Consider the following 14,762-nt stretch of genomic DNA (forward strand, 5'->3'; position numbering starts at 1 on the left):
TAATAAAATATTATATCATCTGTTTTCCGCATCAACAAGCACATTTCTTAGTAAATACCTCTTGACCATGATAACTCATAAACCATAAATCTTAGGTAAAAAATTTTTTATTTTTGTCATCACTGGTTAATTTTGAAGGTAAAGCATAAATAATTTGTTGTATTCCACTTGAAATGATAAAAAAAAAAAGTCACGAAATTGGACGGAGAATTCCCCAGGGGATTCCCATAATTTTTGTCAAGAGCTGCAAGTTTTGACATTTATTGGAATTCAATTAAAACTAACCTTATTTGACCAAAATTGTATGCTGATTCCGAATAAAATATTAGTTTTTCGATCCGTTTAGTGGTTATTGAATAAATCACTATGCTTATGGCAATTATTTTGTGTCATTGTTCGTCCCCCCACCCGCATGCAATCAGTTACTGTATTCAGCAACCCAAACTATATAATCAATCCCCCAGATATTGCTGTTTGCCATTTTCCAAATCTATTTTAAAAGCTAAAGATATTTGCTAAAGCTATATGCTAAAGCTATCGGCTATTTTCTTTCGTGATTTATCTGCGCTATTCCGCCAACCTATGCTGCCCTCTAGTGGTAGACGAAACAAATGGCTGTACAGAGTGCACAGATCAGTGTCTTCTGTTGAATGTAGACCCTAGCGCCACCTAAATCAAATAAAAAAAGAGTAAAAAGTGAAAAAAAGTGCGCGCGCAATGCTTCCGTTTTGGCTAACCCTCATCCTCCTTCATGTACTTCCATTTTTGTAATCGGGGTCTCTGCTAGTGAACCTGTCTAGCCCGCTGGCTTCACTTTCATAAGAAATGACACTAATGATTGCCGTAGATGTCTTTTCCAGAAGAAATAAAGTCAAACGCTGGTTGGAAGTAAATTGGTCACTTGAATACAGACATAATTCTGACATTGTGTTTTCTGTAAAAGTTGTTATTGGATATTGGCCCAGCAGTGTACATGAAAAGATTTGTTAGTAGGTCAATTTCTCTCCCTGGTATGACCACCAAGGCCTTAAGGTGGTCTTATTCCAACCAGGTGCTTACAATCCCACCAAAACTAAGGTAAATCAAAGTTTTTAGGATTCTGAGCAATGATGTCAGTGTAGTATTGAAACACCAACAGATTGAGAATATCCAACAGGCCAGTTCTATGACCTGGCATGTAGGGAGTGATGAGCAAATGTTTGTTGCTGGCATGCCGTTACTGTTTGATTTCTCGTTAATTAGGTCATGAATCACTACAGCCATGCTGATTTCCATAATTGTCATCCAAGACAAGATCATGATTGCATTGATCATTTAAAAGCAAGGTTTAGTTCCTTTTTTTTCTTTTTTATACCAATTAAAAAGTGAAATGTACAAAACATTGCAGACCATGTAGTTCATCTTTTGAAAATATCTGTTCTTTTTAGGTTTAAAGTTTGGAAGGTGGAACAGCAGCATTTTCCAAAAGCTATTTTTATTACTTCTATGTGTGATTGCACAACACATACAGGTTTTGTGTATTTGAAATTTGTTGTACCACTTGCTCTAATCAGCAAAACCAATAATTTTGAGCTGCCAGCTACTTCAGTTTTGGTTTGCCCTCATTACAGAAAAGTACATTAAAATGTGATTAAGAGTAAGATAGATTTAATGCTATAACTAGTATAGCAAGTTTTTCATTTTTTTATATTTATTAATTTTTTTGTCTTCTAGATGTCAGCCTTTACATATTCATATATGTGGATAATTTGCTTTAGAGATTCGGCAGAATAGTAACTTGTGTAGTTTATTAACAATATTGCAAGCTATGAGCATCTTGGATTCCATATTAGACTTGTTTTAATATTTTTTCAATATTCCATTTGGATGGTTAATGATGCCAACACTAAAAAATCCAAAAAGACACATTGAAAATGTAAGTCTTCTTTACCTGTCAATGATAAAATAACCAGTAACACATTCAGCAGCTGTAATAAAAAAAACAATGAAAATCGATCACAAACTACGGTAAACAATCAACTAAATAGTTGTAGACATTCATACATTTGTATGTTAATGTAATGTAGCTGTAGTTAATGTTTTTTAATCATACTTTTGGCTTGTCATTGCCAATCTACAGTGATTACATTTTAGGTACGACGTTGCCGAAACCTATTTCATCATCAAGGTTATAGAATTTTCATATTTTGCCACAACGATGTATATTCAGTTTATTACTATTTTAACAGATGGCTCAAGAAAGAGAATTTCTGAAAGAATCTGTAAGCGACCTTCAGAACGTGATACATAGCTTAGAGAGTGACAATTCGCCTTCTGAACAGCACCCTACAACTAGTATCCACCGCAAACCAATAATTTCGTCAGGCTTGTATTGTTGGTGTACTTACAGGTAAGTGTTATTAGTTTGGTATCCTTGTAAACTGATGATAGTAAAAGAAAGAAAGGAAAGGTTGAAAAAATGATATTAAAGCACACCAAATTATTGATTTTACATACAAACGCCCGTCTGACGTAAATACCAATTGATATTTCGAAATCAGCATTCAATTTTGAGTAAAATGTGTGATTTTCATTGAATTCCAAGAGATGTCGTTTTTTATGGATTTTGGAAAAAGTGAGAAGGGTATAGCCTTCCCACTTTTTCATTTTTGGCAAAATTCTCGATGTAATTAAAATTACGTGATTTCTGTTCAAAATTGAACGAAAATTCCGAAAATCAAGTTTATTTTTGCATTGGACTCGTGGTTTTTTAACCAAATGTAGAAACGGAAGAACAAAGTGTACAATGTTTGAAAATGCTGTTTTTTTTTTTTTTGTTTTTTTTTCTACCAGGCAATCGGGAACATCACGGACACCGGGAGCCGTTGAGTTTTTTATTTAGGTTTTGGATGTAGTAGCAGTAGCAAGCGCCAGATTTCGCAGTTGTACCCACTTTTTTGCTCTGATTGGCTCTCGCAGCCATTGAAGGTATTCAAGTTTACAGGCCTTAACCATTAATTAGGCCTTGGATTTTCTGATTGCCACGGAAAGTTTTTCGTTAATTCTGTCGTGGCAACAATTGATTCAGATTTAATTGATTAGAATGTAGCATCTATTCTAATTGCAGATACGAGTCCAACGCATCATGCAACGCAACCGGCATCTAGTGTTTCGTGAAGAAATCATAATTGATCCGTGCAAGCAATTAATTATGTCATCAATATCTTCCTGTTGGCAAGTTTTTTATTGTTTATTAGTGTAAATATTGCAATTTGTTTCTCTTAATATTGCAACCAACTAATTTCCTTTATTGCACATGGATTAACTTTTTTTAAACCTGCTAGAACAAACATGAATTATTTGAACTTTTGATTGAAACAGTCAGGTATGGTATAACAAAAATTTATTGTTGGAATTATGCTTATTAATCAAAGGCATTAGTAAAATTTCACCTGTTTCCGATTTTAGATTTGCCTGTTTCATTTAAAAGTTAAGACTGCCAAGTAATGCTACTCTTTGACAACTTTTTGCCACTTTCCAAAAGATGCTATGGAACAATTACAGGAATGGTATTCCAACATTAGGTATCTTAAATGTTCAGTTTTTAATTACCTACCTGTTGTTAAGATCTGTATCTTGTAATCCCAACACCTAGAATTTTTCCTATAAATTGTAATAGATGAAAATAATATTGGAGAAAGGAAATCAGTGGACCAGGTGAATCTGAGACCTGTGGACATTCATTTACTTGTTCAGAAGGTGTAAAAACATTTGAGGTTAAACAAATTTCTTATCTTCTTTTTTATCATGATGGGTGAAATTTCCAATCATTCTTTTCATTTGGATAGATTATGCAACTTTTAAGGATTGAGTTTAGCCTATTATTGATTTATATGATATGTGGCATATCCTATGCGAACGATGTCATGAGAAGAATATGTGCTGTGAGATGGTTGTCATGGCATAATGAGTTTTCCGGTCATTCGTTTTTGCGTACGTTCAGATGGTTTCCAGCAAGAAGCATCTTTATCTGTCGAACTTAAAGTTCTCAAATGCTCTTTACATATATATTTATATCTATATATTTATTTATTTCTTTTTCTTTACTCTTGTTCATACGGTGACATTTTATGAAGAGATTCCGATGGGGAAAATCAAATCAAGCCGTATACTGGAAAAATCAGCAACTCTCAATCCATTAGATGACCGTCGGCTGCTTCGGTTTTGCCCGGCGTCGATTTATCATGGTGACCATAATGGACATTACTCTTACTGGACATTTTCTGTTGATTCACGAACTGTTAAGTATGTTATGTTGTAACTTAAAGTTTCTTCGCTTTATGATGGTTTTTTCATGAATAAGTTAAACCCATTTGATTTCTTAAAAGTATTGTGGCAAAAATTCTAAGCTAATTGTAATGATACCGTACTTGGACAGTTATTTTATGAACAACATGGCTTGCTTTTGGTTTGATTATTAAGATTTATTTGATATCTGTTAGTCAAGCCTAGTACTTTATTTGCCTCCAAAGATGTAATCCTAAGAAGGTACGCTTTCCTAATTATGTTTTTCACAATGTAATTGTTACAATTTTTCTAGGTGTGCATGAATGATAAAATTTTGTATGCAATTCCAGGTTAATCTGGGGCTTCTTCATTCGGCTCCTGGTTGCGACTGGCATCAGTGACTACAATGTCTTCGTCCGGATTCTCAGAAAGTTCTCCTGTCTGAGGTTCCTTATTTGTCATTAGGTACTACTTCGTCATCTAGCATTGCTGTGGCATCTGCACCTTATTATTTACCTTGCTCGTAATAACACCCATCTTGCGCAATTTCTTCAAACACACGATCATTTCCTTGTAGCCCTGTCGTCTCTTCTACTGCTCTACTTAAATAACCAAGTCGACGCAGAGGAAAGCGAGATAACACATTTTAACTAACTGTTGCTTGAAACGATTATAGACCATCCATTGTTATACCCGGATCACAGTGTATGAACACATCGCGTCCGGCTGCAGTGACCAGGGCGGGCTGAAATTGGTGACAACACGTATATACCAGGTAAACTCATCCAATTCGAAAGATTTCGGAAAAACCTTTGTAGAAAAGTGTTGTCTAAATTTGGCCGCAACGCATTCAGGAATGGAGCTTAACGTTTTGCATAGATGAAGAACAGAATAAGAAAGAATCAAAACAAGTTCGTAAACAGCAAAAACTAAGCTCTGGAAGAATTGGATTGTTAACGAACTGTTTTCTTTCGTCTCGGAATTTTATAACCTTTTTTTTTTATACTGGTGATGTGTGTTTTGGTTAAAAAACTAAATAGGAACTGCATACAACTACAGCAAAAAGATTGGAAAAACTTGCGTAATATACCAGGTCACCAATAGGTGTCAGGGGTGTCTGGTGTCGCCACTTTTGTCGCCACTTTTGTCGCCACTTGTGTCGGTGAAAGAAAACGCATCCCTTTTTGGCCGAAAATGCGACGGGCCTGTTCCGGTTTATCGATGAAGACTGTGTTGAGTTGGAAGTTGGAACTGAGTTACTCATCTCCACAAGGAAAGTACACACGAAAACCATTGATACTTAACATCCATCACATTGAAAAATCCTCGAATGAATTTTACTTTATTCCGTGCTAGTTGACAGTTGATACCAGAGATTTGGGAACAACAAAGGTTACTGTTACACTGTTAAGTTTAGGAAACTTTTCAGCCACTTCTCTGGGAATGTCGGTAAGTGTAAATCGAATGATTCTGGCTTTATAGTACAGTTTCTACCATGAGATGAACTTGTATCAGTCTTCACTAAATTGTTTATAATTTCAGATAGAAATGGTATACAGTAAAATCATGTTAATGATGAAACAAGAGGGCATAGCCTGGAAGAGCTGCAACTGCTGTAGCTCAGATGTCAGCAGATTTGTAAATCGGGTATTTGAAAACCGTATTAATTGTTTCTCGGATAACAAAATATTTATTGCTTTCTAATAGCTGTATCTGCTGTGGGAAATAAGACTACTGAGGTTGCATAGGTAATTATTTGTGTAGAGTGATAATTTTTTTTATTATGATTTAATTCATTTTACTTTATATAGATGTTACTGAGATGAGCTTCATCTGTAAGTTTTTTTGTTCAGTAAATCTAAATTTTTTTGGCTATTTTCTATTCTAATAACAAATTTGAATGGCACCAGAAATGCTGGCAAAGCTTATCTGTCAAATAGAAACAGAATAAACAGGAATAGGTTGAAATTGAGCCCGAAATACCCACATTGTGATGAATTATTGCATATTAACATGCAGATAACTGTAACAAGTGTGACTCTTGTTGAGGTAAACAACGTCAACAGTGCTAGTACCGAGTCTCTCTGACTTTATCCCCCGAGATATGTTTTACATTAAATGTTATCTTATCCAATTTCTTTGGTTGTTAACCGAATCTCATTTAGCAGAAAAGGATTGAAACAATAGCGGACGAAAAGGAAACTGCTTTAAAACCGGTTTTGAATGACACCAGCTATTCCGATGACGATGTTTGGGAACCGAGCATTTGAAAAGAAAAAACCCGTATTCCAGTTACTAAGCCTTCACGACATTCGACAAACAAAAAGGTACACACATAGATAGCTTGAACATTGTTTGTTTTTAAAATTTGTTTTGATACCAGGAAAAGGCTAAAGTAAGACATCGTCCCTTTGCTGCTTTGGGGGACCACCGTCGCCAAAAGAGAATCACTTCATCTATAGATTTGGTAGGTGAAAAGCCAAATAGATAAATTTCTTGCACGGAGTAAGCAACAGGTAGGTCGTATCTAGGTAGGTCGTGCAGGCAAAGATAAATAGTCAAATTTAATTAAATAGCCTTCATTTGTGCTGAAGAACCGTTCATGGAAGCTGATTTCGATGAGACGCAAGTGCTGATTCGTCTGATGGTCGATTATGCCAACATGGCAGCCAAGAAACATGCCTTGCTCAATCGGATTGAAATCGTGACATCGGAAAAAGGAGTCTTCTTCTGGAAGAACTGTCCAGTCGCAACCAGTATGTTGCCACGCTACTGCCTATTCGCGCTGTCGGTGTTTAGATACAAGAGCTTCACAATTTAGACGTTTTGTTGGCGAAGTTTTATAAAAATTGGTTTTTTTTTTTTTCCTTGCAGGGAGATTGCCGAACTTAAAGCTATTGCGTAGCACTGAGCTATTTATTAGTTATAGCTTTGGCATTATGAAGAGTGTTGTTCATCTATTTGTTCTTGTTTTTTTTTTCTTGCTGAGGTGTTGGAACAAGTAGTTACATGGAGGTGGAGCATCAATTTGGGACTTGATTTGTCACATTTGCCGATTTGGTAAAACAGGGATTGGTAAGAATGGAAAGAAAGTATCATTAACACCTCAATTCTTGTTATTTTGTCTATTTGCCAGGACCAACCATTTTATTCCCACACCTATCATTGGAATTCTGGCATGGTAGCTGCTGTTGCAGGACACTCTCGTTGGTTCGTTAGTGAGGTTCCAGAAAGCAGCATTCCAAGAGCAAGAATCTAATTTACCGGCCATCAACACAATATAGATTATTTAACTTATTTTGCTTACATTTGATGGTGAAATTAAATTGTATTGAAATTTAGAAGTTTTTTAAGCTATTTGCCTACTAGTGAGAAAGCATATGTGAAGAGTAGCTAAAATGTATCAACAGAGCAAAATGCAAAACTTTGATTGAACTTGACAAAACTACTTTGAGTTTGCAGTGGCAGAAATTTTAAGTTGGTGACAGGATAATGGCTATCTATGTTGAGAATTTAAATAGCAAATTTTAATTCTGTTGGATGTAAGTATATAAGTATTTATTGACTAAAGATTACTAAATGACAATTTAATTTGGCATATCTTGACATTGATTTCTTCTTCAATACTAAAATTCAATACACAAAGAAATAAATGGAATTGGTTATGTATTATCCCACCTCCACCCACAATTCCACCACAGTTTTACATCACATGTTATACAATAAATACAATACATACATGCATACAAAAATAAACACTTAAGTTAACCCGTTGGCTGCCAAGCCATTACAACCCATAGGTTGTTCTTCTACAATAACTACGCATCGTTTCAGAGGGATCCGATGAAAGGGGGACTTGTCCGAAGACAAGTCCGGGCTGACTTGACGATGGAGACCTTTACGGGAATGCACACCCCAGGTACTCCATCATCGCATCGACAAAGGGAAGTCCCTACTGGTGCATTGCCTACGGCGCCCTAAGGCGCAAGGCGACTGTCCCACCCCATGGGTGATCAACCATGGGGCAGAACAGCGCCGCCGGTCCCTACAACTAAAAAAAAAAGGGGAGCAAAATGGGTGGCAGCCAACGGGTTAACTTTAAACATAGTCATACAACAATACAAAACAAAACAAACTACCAAAAACGCGAGGTTCCACGATGACGGCGATGAGGAGAAGCCGGGCGGGAGCAAAAACGATGCGGCAATGACGATGAGTCGAAGACGGCGAGGCAAAGACGATCAACTTGAAGAAGGCAAAGCGAAGACGGTTGAGCGAGGAAGGCGGGGCGAAGACGGCGAGGAGAGGCAGGTATGGTCCAAACAACTGGTAGGATGCCCTTTTCAGCCTGGGTGGATGTTGCCTGAAGAGAAAATTGACAAATGAGAATGGCAATGTAATTCTTACTGCAAAAAACCATTTTATTTAATTTTTTTTTTACTCACAAGGAAATTCCATAAGGAATCTAAAACTGCATGACTCGTACGGGAAGACGATTTGGCAGCAGGATTAACAACGATAAGTTCCATTCCTATAACAAAGATTTGTATGTAAAATGAGAAATTCAGATAAACCGTCAAATTAAAATACCATGGTAAGGCAATGGAGATGAACCTTTATGCCTGTTGGCATTCATCAGGCTAAGAAGAGAGGAAGAGAAGCCTGTGCAGAGAACATTTTTACAGGTGTGTGTAGTGGAAGATAATTAATATTCTGTAATACCACAATGAAGAGCTGAAGTGTATGGAGAATGGTTGGCTAAGCAGAGAAGCTTTAAAATCTGGAAACATTGGATGCTAAGGACAGATGGTTCATAACACATAGTAGACGAAGACTCTGTGGTTCAGTGACAACAGAACACATCACTAAGCTAAAACAAAAGAGTTAAAGTCAATTAACAATACCTTAACAGGATGGTGATGTTCATGTCTCGGGTATAGTGGTCACTGTTTGTATTTTTTAAGTGTCAGCATCCCTTGTGGTACATTGATAGCAGGAATGCAGGCTACTGGTTCAGCAGCTGACAAGGCGAAACTCTACCACATACACATACAAAAAGCAATCTCTTTTAATGATTTCCTTTTCAATACATACACAATGATAGCAAAACTGAACAGATAATAACATACCGCTAAATTTTTGACGAAAAATCCTTTGAAACACTAAACAGGGTAGAAACGTAACAAACACCCATTTGACTTGTCACTCGTAATATTTATCATACACGAACGTCAACGCCATCTAGTTTTTCCGCCTGAAACCCAAGGAAAACAGATTTTACTTTTAAATCAGTACACAATTCTTGCTTTTAAGTGCTTGAGCTTTACTAACCTTAGACAGTTGATTCCAATTTTAAACATTAAACCTAGAATATCAACTACTAGTTGCAAGACGAGGCGGTTGTAGCGAAAACTGTCGTTGATCGTAGGGTAAGTCTGTACTATTGATAGCAAGAATAACACGGAATAAAAGTTGCAACACCCTAACGCATGCAAGAAAAACATTTGAAATTGTTAGAATAATACAGCTCATTTTTTACTTTTTGCATATCGTCACGAAAATTTCCCTGAAGTAACCGGAAGTAGCCCATATCTCCGGAAATAGTGATTCTATAACAAAGAGAGTAGAATTGCCATGATCCTTATCAAATTTGGGATTGGAATGACGTGTTTTTAGCCAAAAGTCGAGATTTTTCATGAACATGTTCAGGAAAATTTGCGATTTTTGACGACTTTCGGGTATTTGGAGTGGAGCTGATCCATGGATTCGACCCCAAATTTGATGAGGATCACGAAAATGTGAATCTTTTTTCTGACAGACCAACAAATAAGGAGTTATTTGGCACTTTAAAAGCGAAAGTTGAAATTCAGGAAATCTAAAAAAATTAGCTTTGTTCTCCTTTAAGTGGTTAACAAGATTTTGATAGTTGTAAAAGTAAACTATTGTTAATAAAAGTTATGCAGTGTTTTAAAAGTACAATTTCAGTTCTGACACCTAAATAGATTTGAATCGAAAAATCATACATTCATCATGATTAAACCCGTAACTTACTTGGTATTTAGTGAAAACCTGCAACCGAAATATGGCAGTACTTGTCAAAACAATGTTTCGGGTTCTACTGGTATCTGGCTGGATGCAGCTAGACTGCACAAGGTTCTTTCAATGGTTCGTCTGCTCACGAACTACCACGCATGCGTGAATGAAAATGCCATGAGGAATTACAGTTTTTTGCTGTTATAATCCTCCACTTATCCATGTATTGGTTTTCTTCATGGTCTAACCAACAAGAATCATCAATCAATCCCCCTGAAAAATGAAAAACACCTCTGGGTTTTAAGAATAACGCCACCTGCCAGTTCCAAGTACAGATTCATTGGGCAAAGCAAACGAAAGAGTCTTAAAACCGTCATCTGAAGCTTCAAAATGCAGTTCATTTTCCGCTTACCAAAGACATCAGAGCTGTTCTTCACTTTTAGAAGCCTATGTACCCTTTCCTACAGTCATACTTCATGATACCAATCTGAATAGATTTTACCCATTTACAAACATACAAAATTTTGTGAATATTCAATTTCAGGAAAAAAAAAAAAACAAGAACAAATAGATGAACAACACTCTTCATAATGCCAAAGCTATAACTAATAAATAGCTCAGTGCTACGCAATAGCTTTAAGTTCGGCAAGCTCCCTGCAAGGAAAAAAAAAACAATTTTTATAAAACTTCGCCAACAAAACGTCTAAATTGTGAAGCTCTTGTATCTAAACACCGACAGCGCGAATAGGCAGTAGCGTGGCAACATACTGGTTGCGACTGGACAGTTCTTCCAGAAGAAGACTCCTTTTTCCGATGTCACGATTTCAATCCGATTGAGCAAGGCATGTTTCTTGGCTGCCATGTTGGCATAATCGACCATCAGACGAATCAGCACTTGCGTCTCATCGAAATCAGCTTCCATGAACGGTTCTTCAGCACAAATGAAGGCTATTTAATTAAATTTGACTATTTATCTTTGCCTGCACGACCTACCTAGATACGACCTACCTGTTGCTTACTCCGTGCAAGAAATTTATCTATTTGGCTTTTCACCTACCAAATCTATAGATGAAGTGATTTCTCTTTTGGCGACGGTGGTCCCCCAAAGCAGCAAAGGGACGATGTCTTACTTTAGCCTTTTCCTGGTATCAAAACAAATTTTAAAAACAAACAATGTTCAAGCTATCTATGTGTGTACCTTTTTGTTTGTCGAATGTCGTGAAGGCTTAGTAACTGGAATACGGGTTTTTTCTTTTCAAATGCTCGGTTCCCAAACATCGTCATCGGAATAGCTGGTGTCATTCAAAACCGGTTTTAAAGCAGTTTCCTTTTCGTCCGCTATTGTTTCAATCCTTTTCTGCTAAATGAGATTCGGTTAACAACCAAAGAAATTGGATAAGATAACATTTAATGTAAAACATATCTCGGGGGATAAAGTCAGAGAGACTCGGTACTAGCACTGTTGACGTTGTTTACCTCAACAAGAGTCACACTTGTTACAGTTATCTGCATGTTAATATGCAATAATTCATCACAATGTGGGTATTTCGGGCTCAATTTCAACCTATTCCTGTTTATTCTGTTTCTATTTGACAGATAAGCTTTGCCAGCATTTCTGGTGCCATTCAAATTTGTTATTAGAATAGAAAATAGCCAAAAAAATTTAGATTTACTGAACAAAAAAACTTACAGATGAAGCTCATCTCAGTAACATCTATATAAAGTAAAATGAATTAAATCATAATAAAAAAAATTATCACTCTACACAAATAATTACCTATGCAACCTCAGTAGTCTTATTTCCCACAGCAGATACAGCTATTAGAAAGCAATAAATATTTTGTTATCCGAGAAACAATTAATACGGTTTTCAAATACCCGATTTACAAATCTGCTGACATCTGAGCTACAGCAGTTGCAGCTCTTCCAGGCTATGCCCTCTTGTTTCATCATTAACATGATTTTACTGTATACCATTTCTATCTGAAATTATAAACAATTTAGTGAAGACTGATACAAGTTCATCTCATGGTAGAAACTGTACTATAAAGCCAGAATCATTCGATTTACACTTACCGACATTCCCAGAGAAGTGGCTGAAAAGTTTCCTAAACTTAACAGTGTAACAGTAACCTTTGTTGTTCCCAAATCTCTGGTATCAACTGTCAACTAGCACGGAATAAAGTAAAATTCATTCGAGGATTTTTCAATGTGATGGATGTTAAGTATCAATGGTTTTCGTGTGTACTTTCCTTGTGGAGATGAGTAACTCAGTTCCAACTTCCAACTCAACACAGTCTTCATCGATAAACCGGAACAGGCCCGTCGCATTTTCGGCCAAAAAGGGATGCGTTTTCTTTCACCGACACAAGTGGCGACAAAAGTGGCGACACCAGACACCCCTGACACCTATTGGTGACCTGGTACATTACGCAAGTTTTTCCAATCTTTTTGCTGTAGTTGTATGCAGTTCCTATTTAGTTTTTTAACCAAAACACACATCACCAGTATAAAAAAAAAGGTTATAAAATTCCGAGACGAAAGAAAACAGTTCGTTAACAATCCAATTCTTCCAGAGCTTAGTTTTTGCTGTTTACGAACTTGTTTTGATTCTTTCTTATTCTGTTCTTCATCTATGCAAAACGTTAAGCTCCATTCCTGAATGCGTTGCGGCCAAATTTAGACAACACTTTTCTACAAAGGTTTTTCCGAAATCTTTCGAATTGGATGAGTTTACCTGGTATATACGTGTTGTCACCAATTTCAGCCCGCCCTGGTCACTGCAGCCGGACGCGATGTGTTCATACACTGTGATCCGGGTATAACAATGGATGGTCTATAATCGTTTCAAGCAACAGTTAGTTAAAATGTGTTATCTCGCTTTCCTCTGCGTCGACTTGGTTATTTAAGTAGAGCAGTAGAAGAGACGACAGGGCTACAAGGAAATGATCGTGTGTTTGAAGAAATTGCGCAAGATGGGTGTTATTACGAGCAAGGTAAATAATAAGGTGCAGATGCCACAGCAATGCTAGATGACGAAGTAGTACCTAATGACAAATAAGGAACCTCAGACAGGAGAACTTTCTGAGAATCCGGACGAAGACATTGTAGTCACTGATGCCAGTCGCAACCAGGAGCCGAATGAAGAAGCCCCAGATTAACCTGGAATTGCATACAAAATTTTATCATTCATGCACACCTAGAAAAATTGTAACAATTACATTGTGAAAAACATAATTAGGAAAGCGTACCTTCTTAGGATTACATCTTTGGAGGCAAATAAAGTACTAGGCTTGACTAACAGATATCAAATAAATCTTAATAATCAAACCAAAAGCAAGCCATGTTGTTCATAAAATAACTGTCCAAGTACGGTATCATTACAATTAGCTTAGAATTTTTGCCACAATACTTTTAAGAAATCAAATGGGTTTAACTTATTCATGAAAAAACCATCATAAAGCGAAGAAACTTTAAGTTACAACATAACATACTTAACAGTTCGTGAATCAACAGAAAATGTCCAGTAAGAGTAATGTCCATTATGGTCACCATGATAAATCGACGCCGGGCAAAACCGAAGCAGCCGACGGTCATCTAATGGATTGAGAGTTGCTGATTTTTCCAGTATACGGCTTGATTTGATTTTCCCCATCGGAATCTCTTCATAAAATGTCACCGTATGAACAAGAGTAAAGAAAAAGAAATAAATAAATATATAGATATAAATATATATGTAAAGAGCATTTGAGAACTTTAAGTTCGACAGATAAAGATGCTTCTTGCTGGAAACCATCTGAACGTACGCAAAAACGAATGACCGGAAAACTCATTATGCCATGACAACCATCTCACAGCACATATTCTTCTCATGACATCGTTCGCATAGGATATGCCACATATCATATAAATCAATAATAGGCTAAACTCAATCCTTAAAAGTTGCATAATCTATCCAAATGAAAAGAATGATTGGAAATTTCACCCATCATGATAAAAAAGAAGATAAGAAATTTGTTTAACCTCAAATGTTTTTACACCTTCTGAACAAGTAAATGAATGTCCACAGGTCTCAGATTCACCTGGTCCACTGATTTCCTTTCTCCAATATTATTTTCATCTATTACAATTTATAGGAAAAATTCTAGGTGTTGGGATTACAAGATACAGATCTTAACAACAGGTAGGTAATTAAAAACTGAACATTTAAGATACCTAATGTTGGAATACCATTCCTGTAATTGTTCCATAGCATCTTTTGGAAAGTGGCAAAAAGTTGTCAAAGAGTAGCATTACTTGGCAGTCTTAACTTTTAAATGAAACAGGCAAATCTAAAATCGGAAACAGGTGAAATTTTACTAATGCCTTTGATTAATAAGCATAATTCCAACAATAAATTTTTGTTATACCATACCTGACTGTTTCAATCAAAAGTTCAAATAATTCATGTTTGTTCTAGCAGG

The 14,762-nt window shown here is 36.4% G+C and overlaps 2 protein-coding genes and 2 long non-coding RNA genes across 63 annotated transcripts; 2 read left to right on the top strand and 2 right to left on the bottom strand.

The window, feature by feature from the left end:
• Positions 1-755: 755 nt before the first annotated feature.
• Positions 756-7,701, top strand: LOC116921428. 36 transcript variants are annotated; one of them, XR_006646154.1, is made up of 22 exons: positions 756-881; positions 944-1,077; positions 1,139-1,325; positions 1,428-1,636; positions 1,714-2,167; positions 2,229-2,389; positions 2,833-2,967; positions 3,107-3,364; positions 3,448-3,563; positions 3,635-3,755; positions 3,828-4,284; positions 4,617-4,731; positions 4,943-5,041; positions 5,121-5,715; positions 5,809-5,913; positions 5,974-6,014; positions 6,078-6,101; positions 6,177-6,315; positions 6,435-6,593; positions 6,650-7,053; positions 7,141-7,341; positions 7,403-7,701. XR_006646154.1 is itself a non-coding variant. In XM_045173010.1 (5 exons), the coding sequence occupies exons 2-5, from the start codon at positions 1,166-1,168 to the stop codon at positions 1,771-1,773; spliced, it is 342 nt and encodes a 113-aa protein (XP_045028945.1). In that variant the 5' UTR covers positions 766-1,077; positions 1,139-1,165; the 3' UTR covers positions 1,774-1,995. The 36 variants fall into 36 exon arrangements, 1 of the variants encoding a protein (XP_045028945.1); XR_006646168.1 differs by having other exon boundaries at positions 775-1,077; positions 1,243-1,325; positions 6,650-6,733; positions 6,802-7,053; XR_006646169.1 differs by having other exon boundaries at positions 775-1,077; positions 1,243-1,325; positions 6,650-6,733; positions 6,843-7,053.
• LOC123471520 lies at positions 4,476-5,124 on the bottom strand. The gene is made up of 3 exons (XR_006646173.1): positions 4,960-5,124; positions 4,783-4,868; positions 4,476-4,707 (listed from the first exon to the last, which is right to left on the bottom strand). It is a non-coding gene; the product is annotated as an uncharacterized LOC123471520 (long non-coding RNA).
• A 214-nt stretch (positions 7,702-7,915) lies between the features above and the next one.
• LOC116921422 lies at positions 7,916-14,759 on the bottom strand. 25 transcript variants are annotated; one of them, XR_006646115.1, is made up of 23 exons: positions 14,714-14,759; positions 14,515-14,630; positions 14,323-14,443; positions 13,794-14,250; positions 13,347-13,461; positions 13,037-13,135; positions 12,901-12,957; positions 12,376-12,772; positions 12,178-12,282; positions 12,077-12,117; positions 11,990-12,013; positions 11,776-11,914; positions 11,498-11,656; positions 11,037-11,441; positions 10,318-10,953; positions 9,806-9,875; positions 9,598-9,748; positions 9,396-9,520; positions 9,171-9,302; positions 8,989-9,102; positions 8,857-8,928; positions 8,712-8,797; positions 7,916-8,629 (listed from the first exon to the last, which is right to left on the bottom strand). XR_006646115.1 is itself a non-coding variant. In XM_032927709.2 (7 exons), the coding sequence occupies exons 4-7, from the start codon at positions 9,086-9,088 to the stop codon at positions 8,402-8,404; spliced, it is 486 nt and encodes a 161-aa protein (XP_032783600.1). In that variant the 5' UTR covers positions 9,089-9,102; positions 9,171-9,302; positions 9,396-9,520; positions 9,598-9,862; the 3' UTR covers positions 7,916-8,401. The 25 variants fall into 25 exon arrangements, 1 of the variants encoding a protein (XP_032783600.1); XR_006646119.1 differs by having other exon boundaries at positions 9,598-10,953; positions 13,794-13,962; positions 14,106-14,250; XR_006646118.1 differs by having other exon boundaries at positions 9,598-10,953; positions 13,794-13,962; positions 14,055-14,250.
• LOC123471521 lies at positions 12,984-13,602 on the top strand. Its single transcript, XR_006646174.1, has 3 exons — positions 12,984-13,118; positions 13,210-13,295; positions 13,371-13,602. It is a non-coding gene; the product is annotated as an uncharacterized LOC123471521 (long non-coding RNA).
• Positions 14,760-14,762: the final 3 nt, after the last annotated feature.

The sequence above is a fragment of the Daphnia magna genome, linkage group LG4 (genome assembly GCF_020631705.1).
Source record: "Daphnia magna isolate NIES linkage group LG4, ASM2063170v1.1, whole genome shotgun sequence".
In the NCBI taxonomy this organism is placed as follows: domain Eukaryota; kingdom Metazoa; phylum Arthropoda; class Branchiopoda; order Diplostraca; family Daphniidae; genus Daphnia; species Daphnia magna.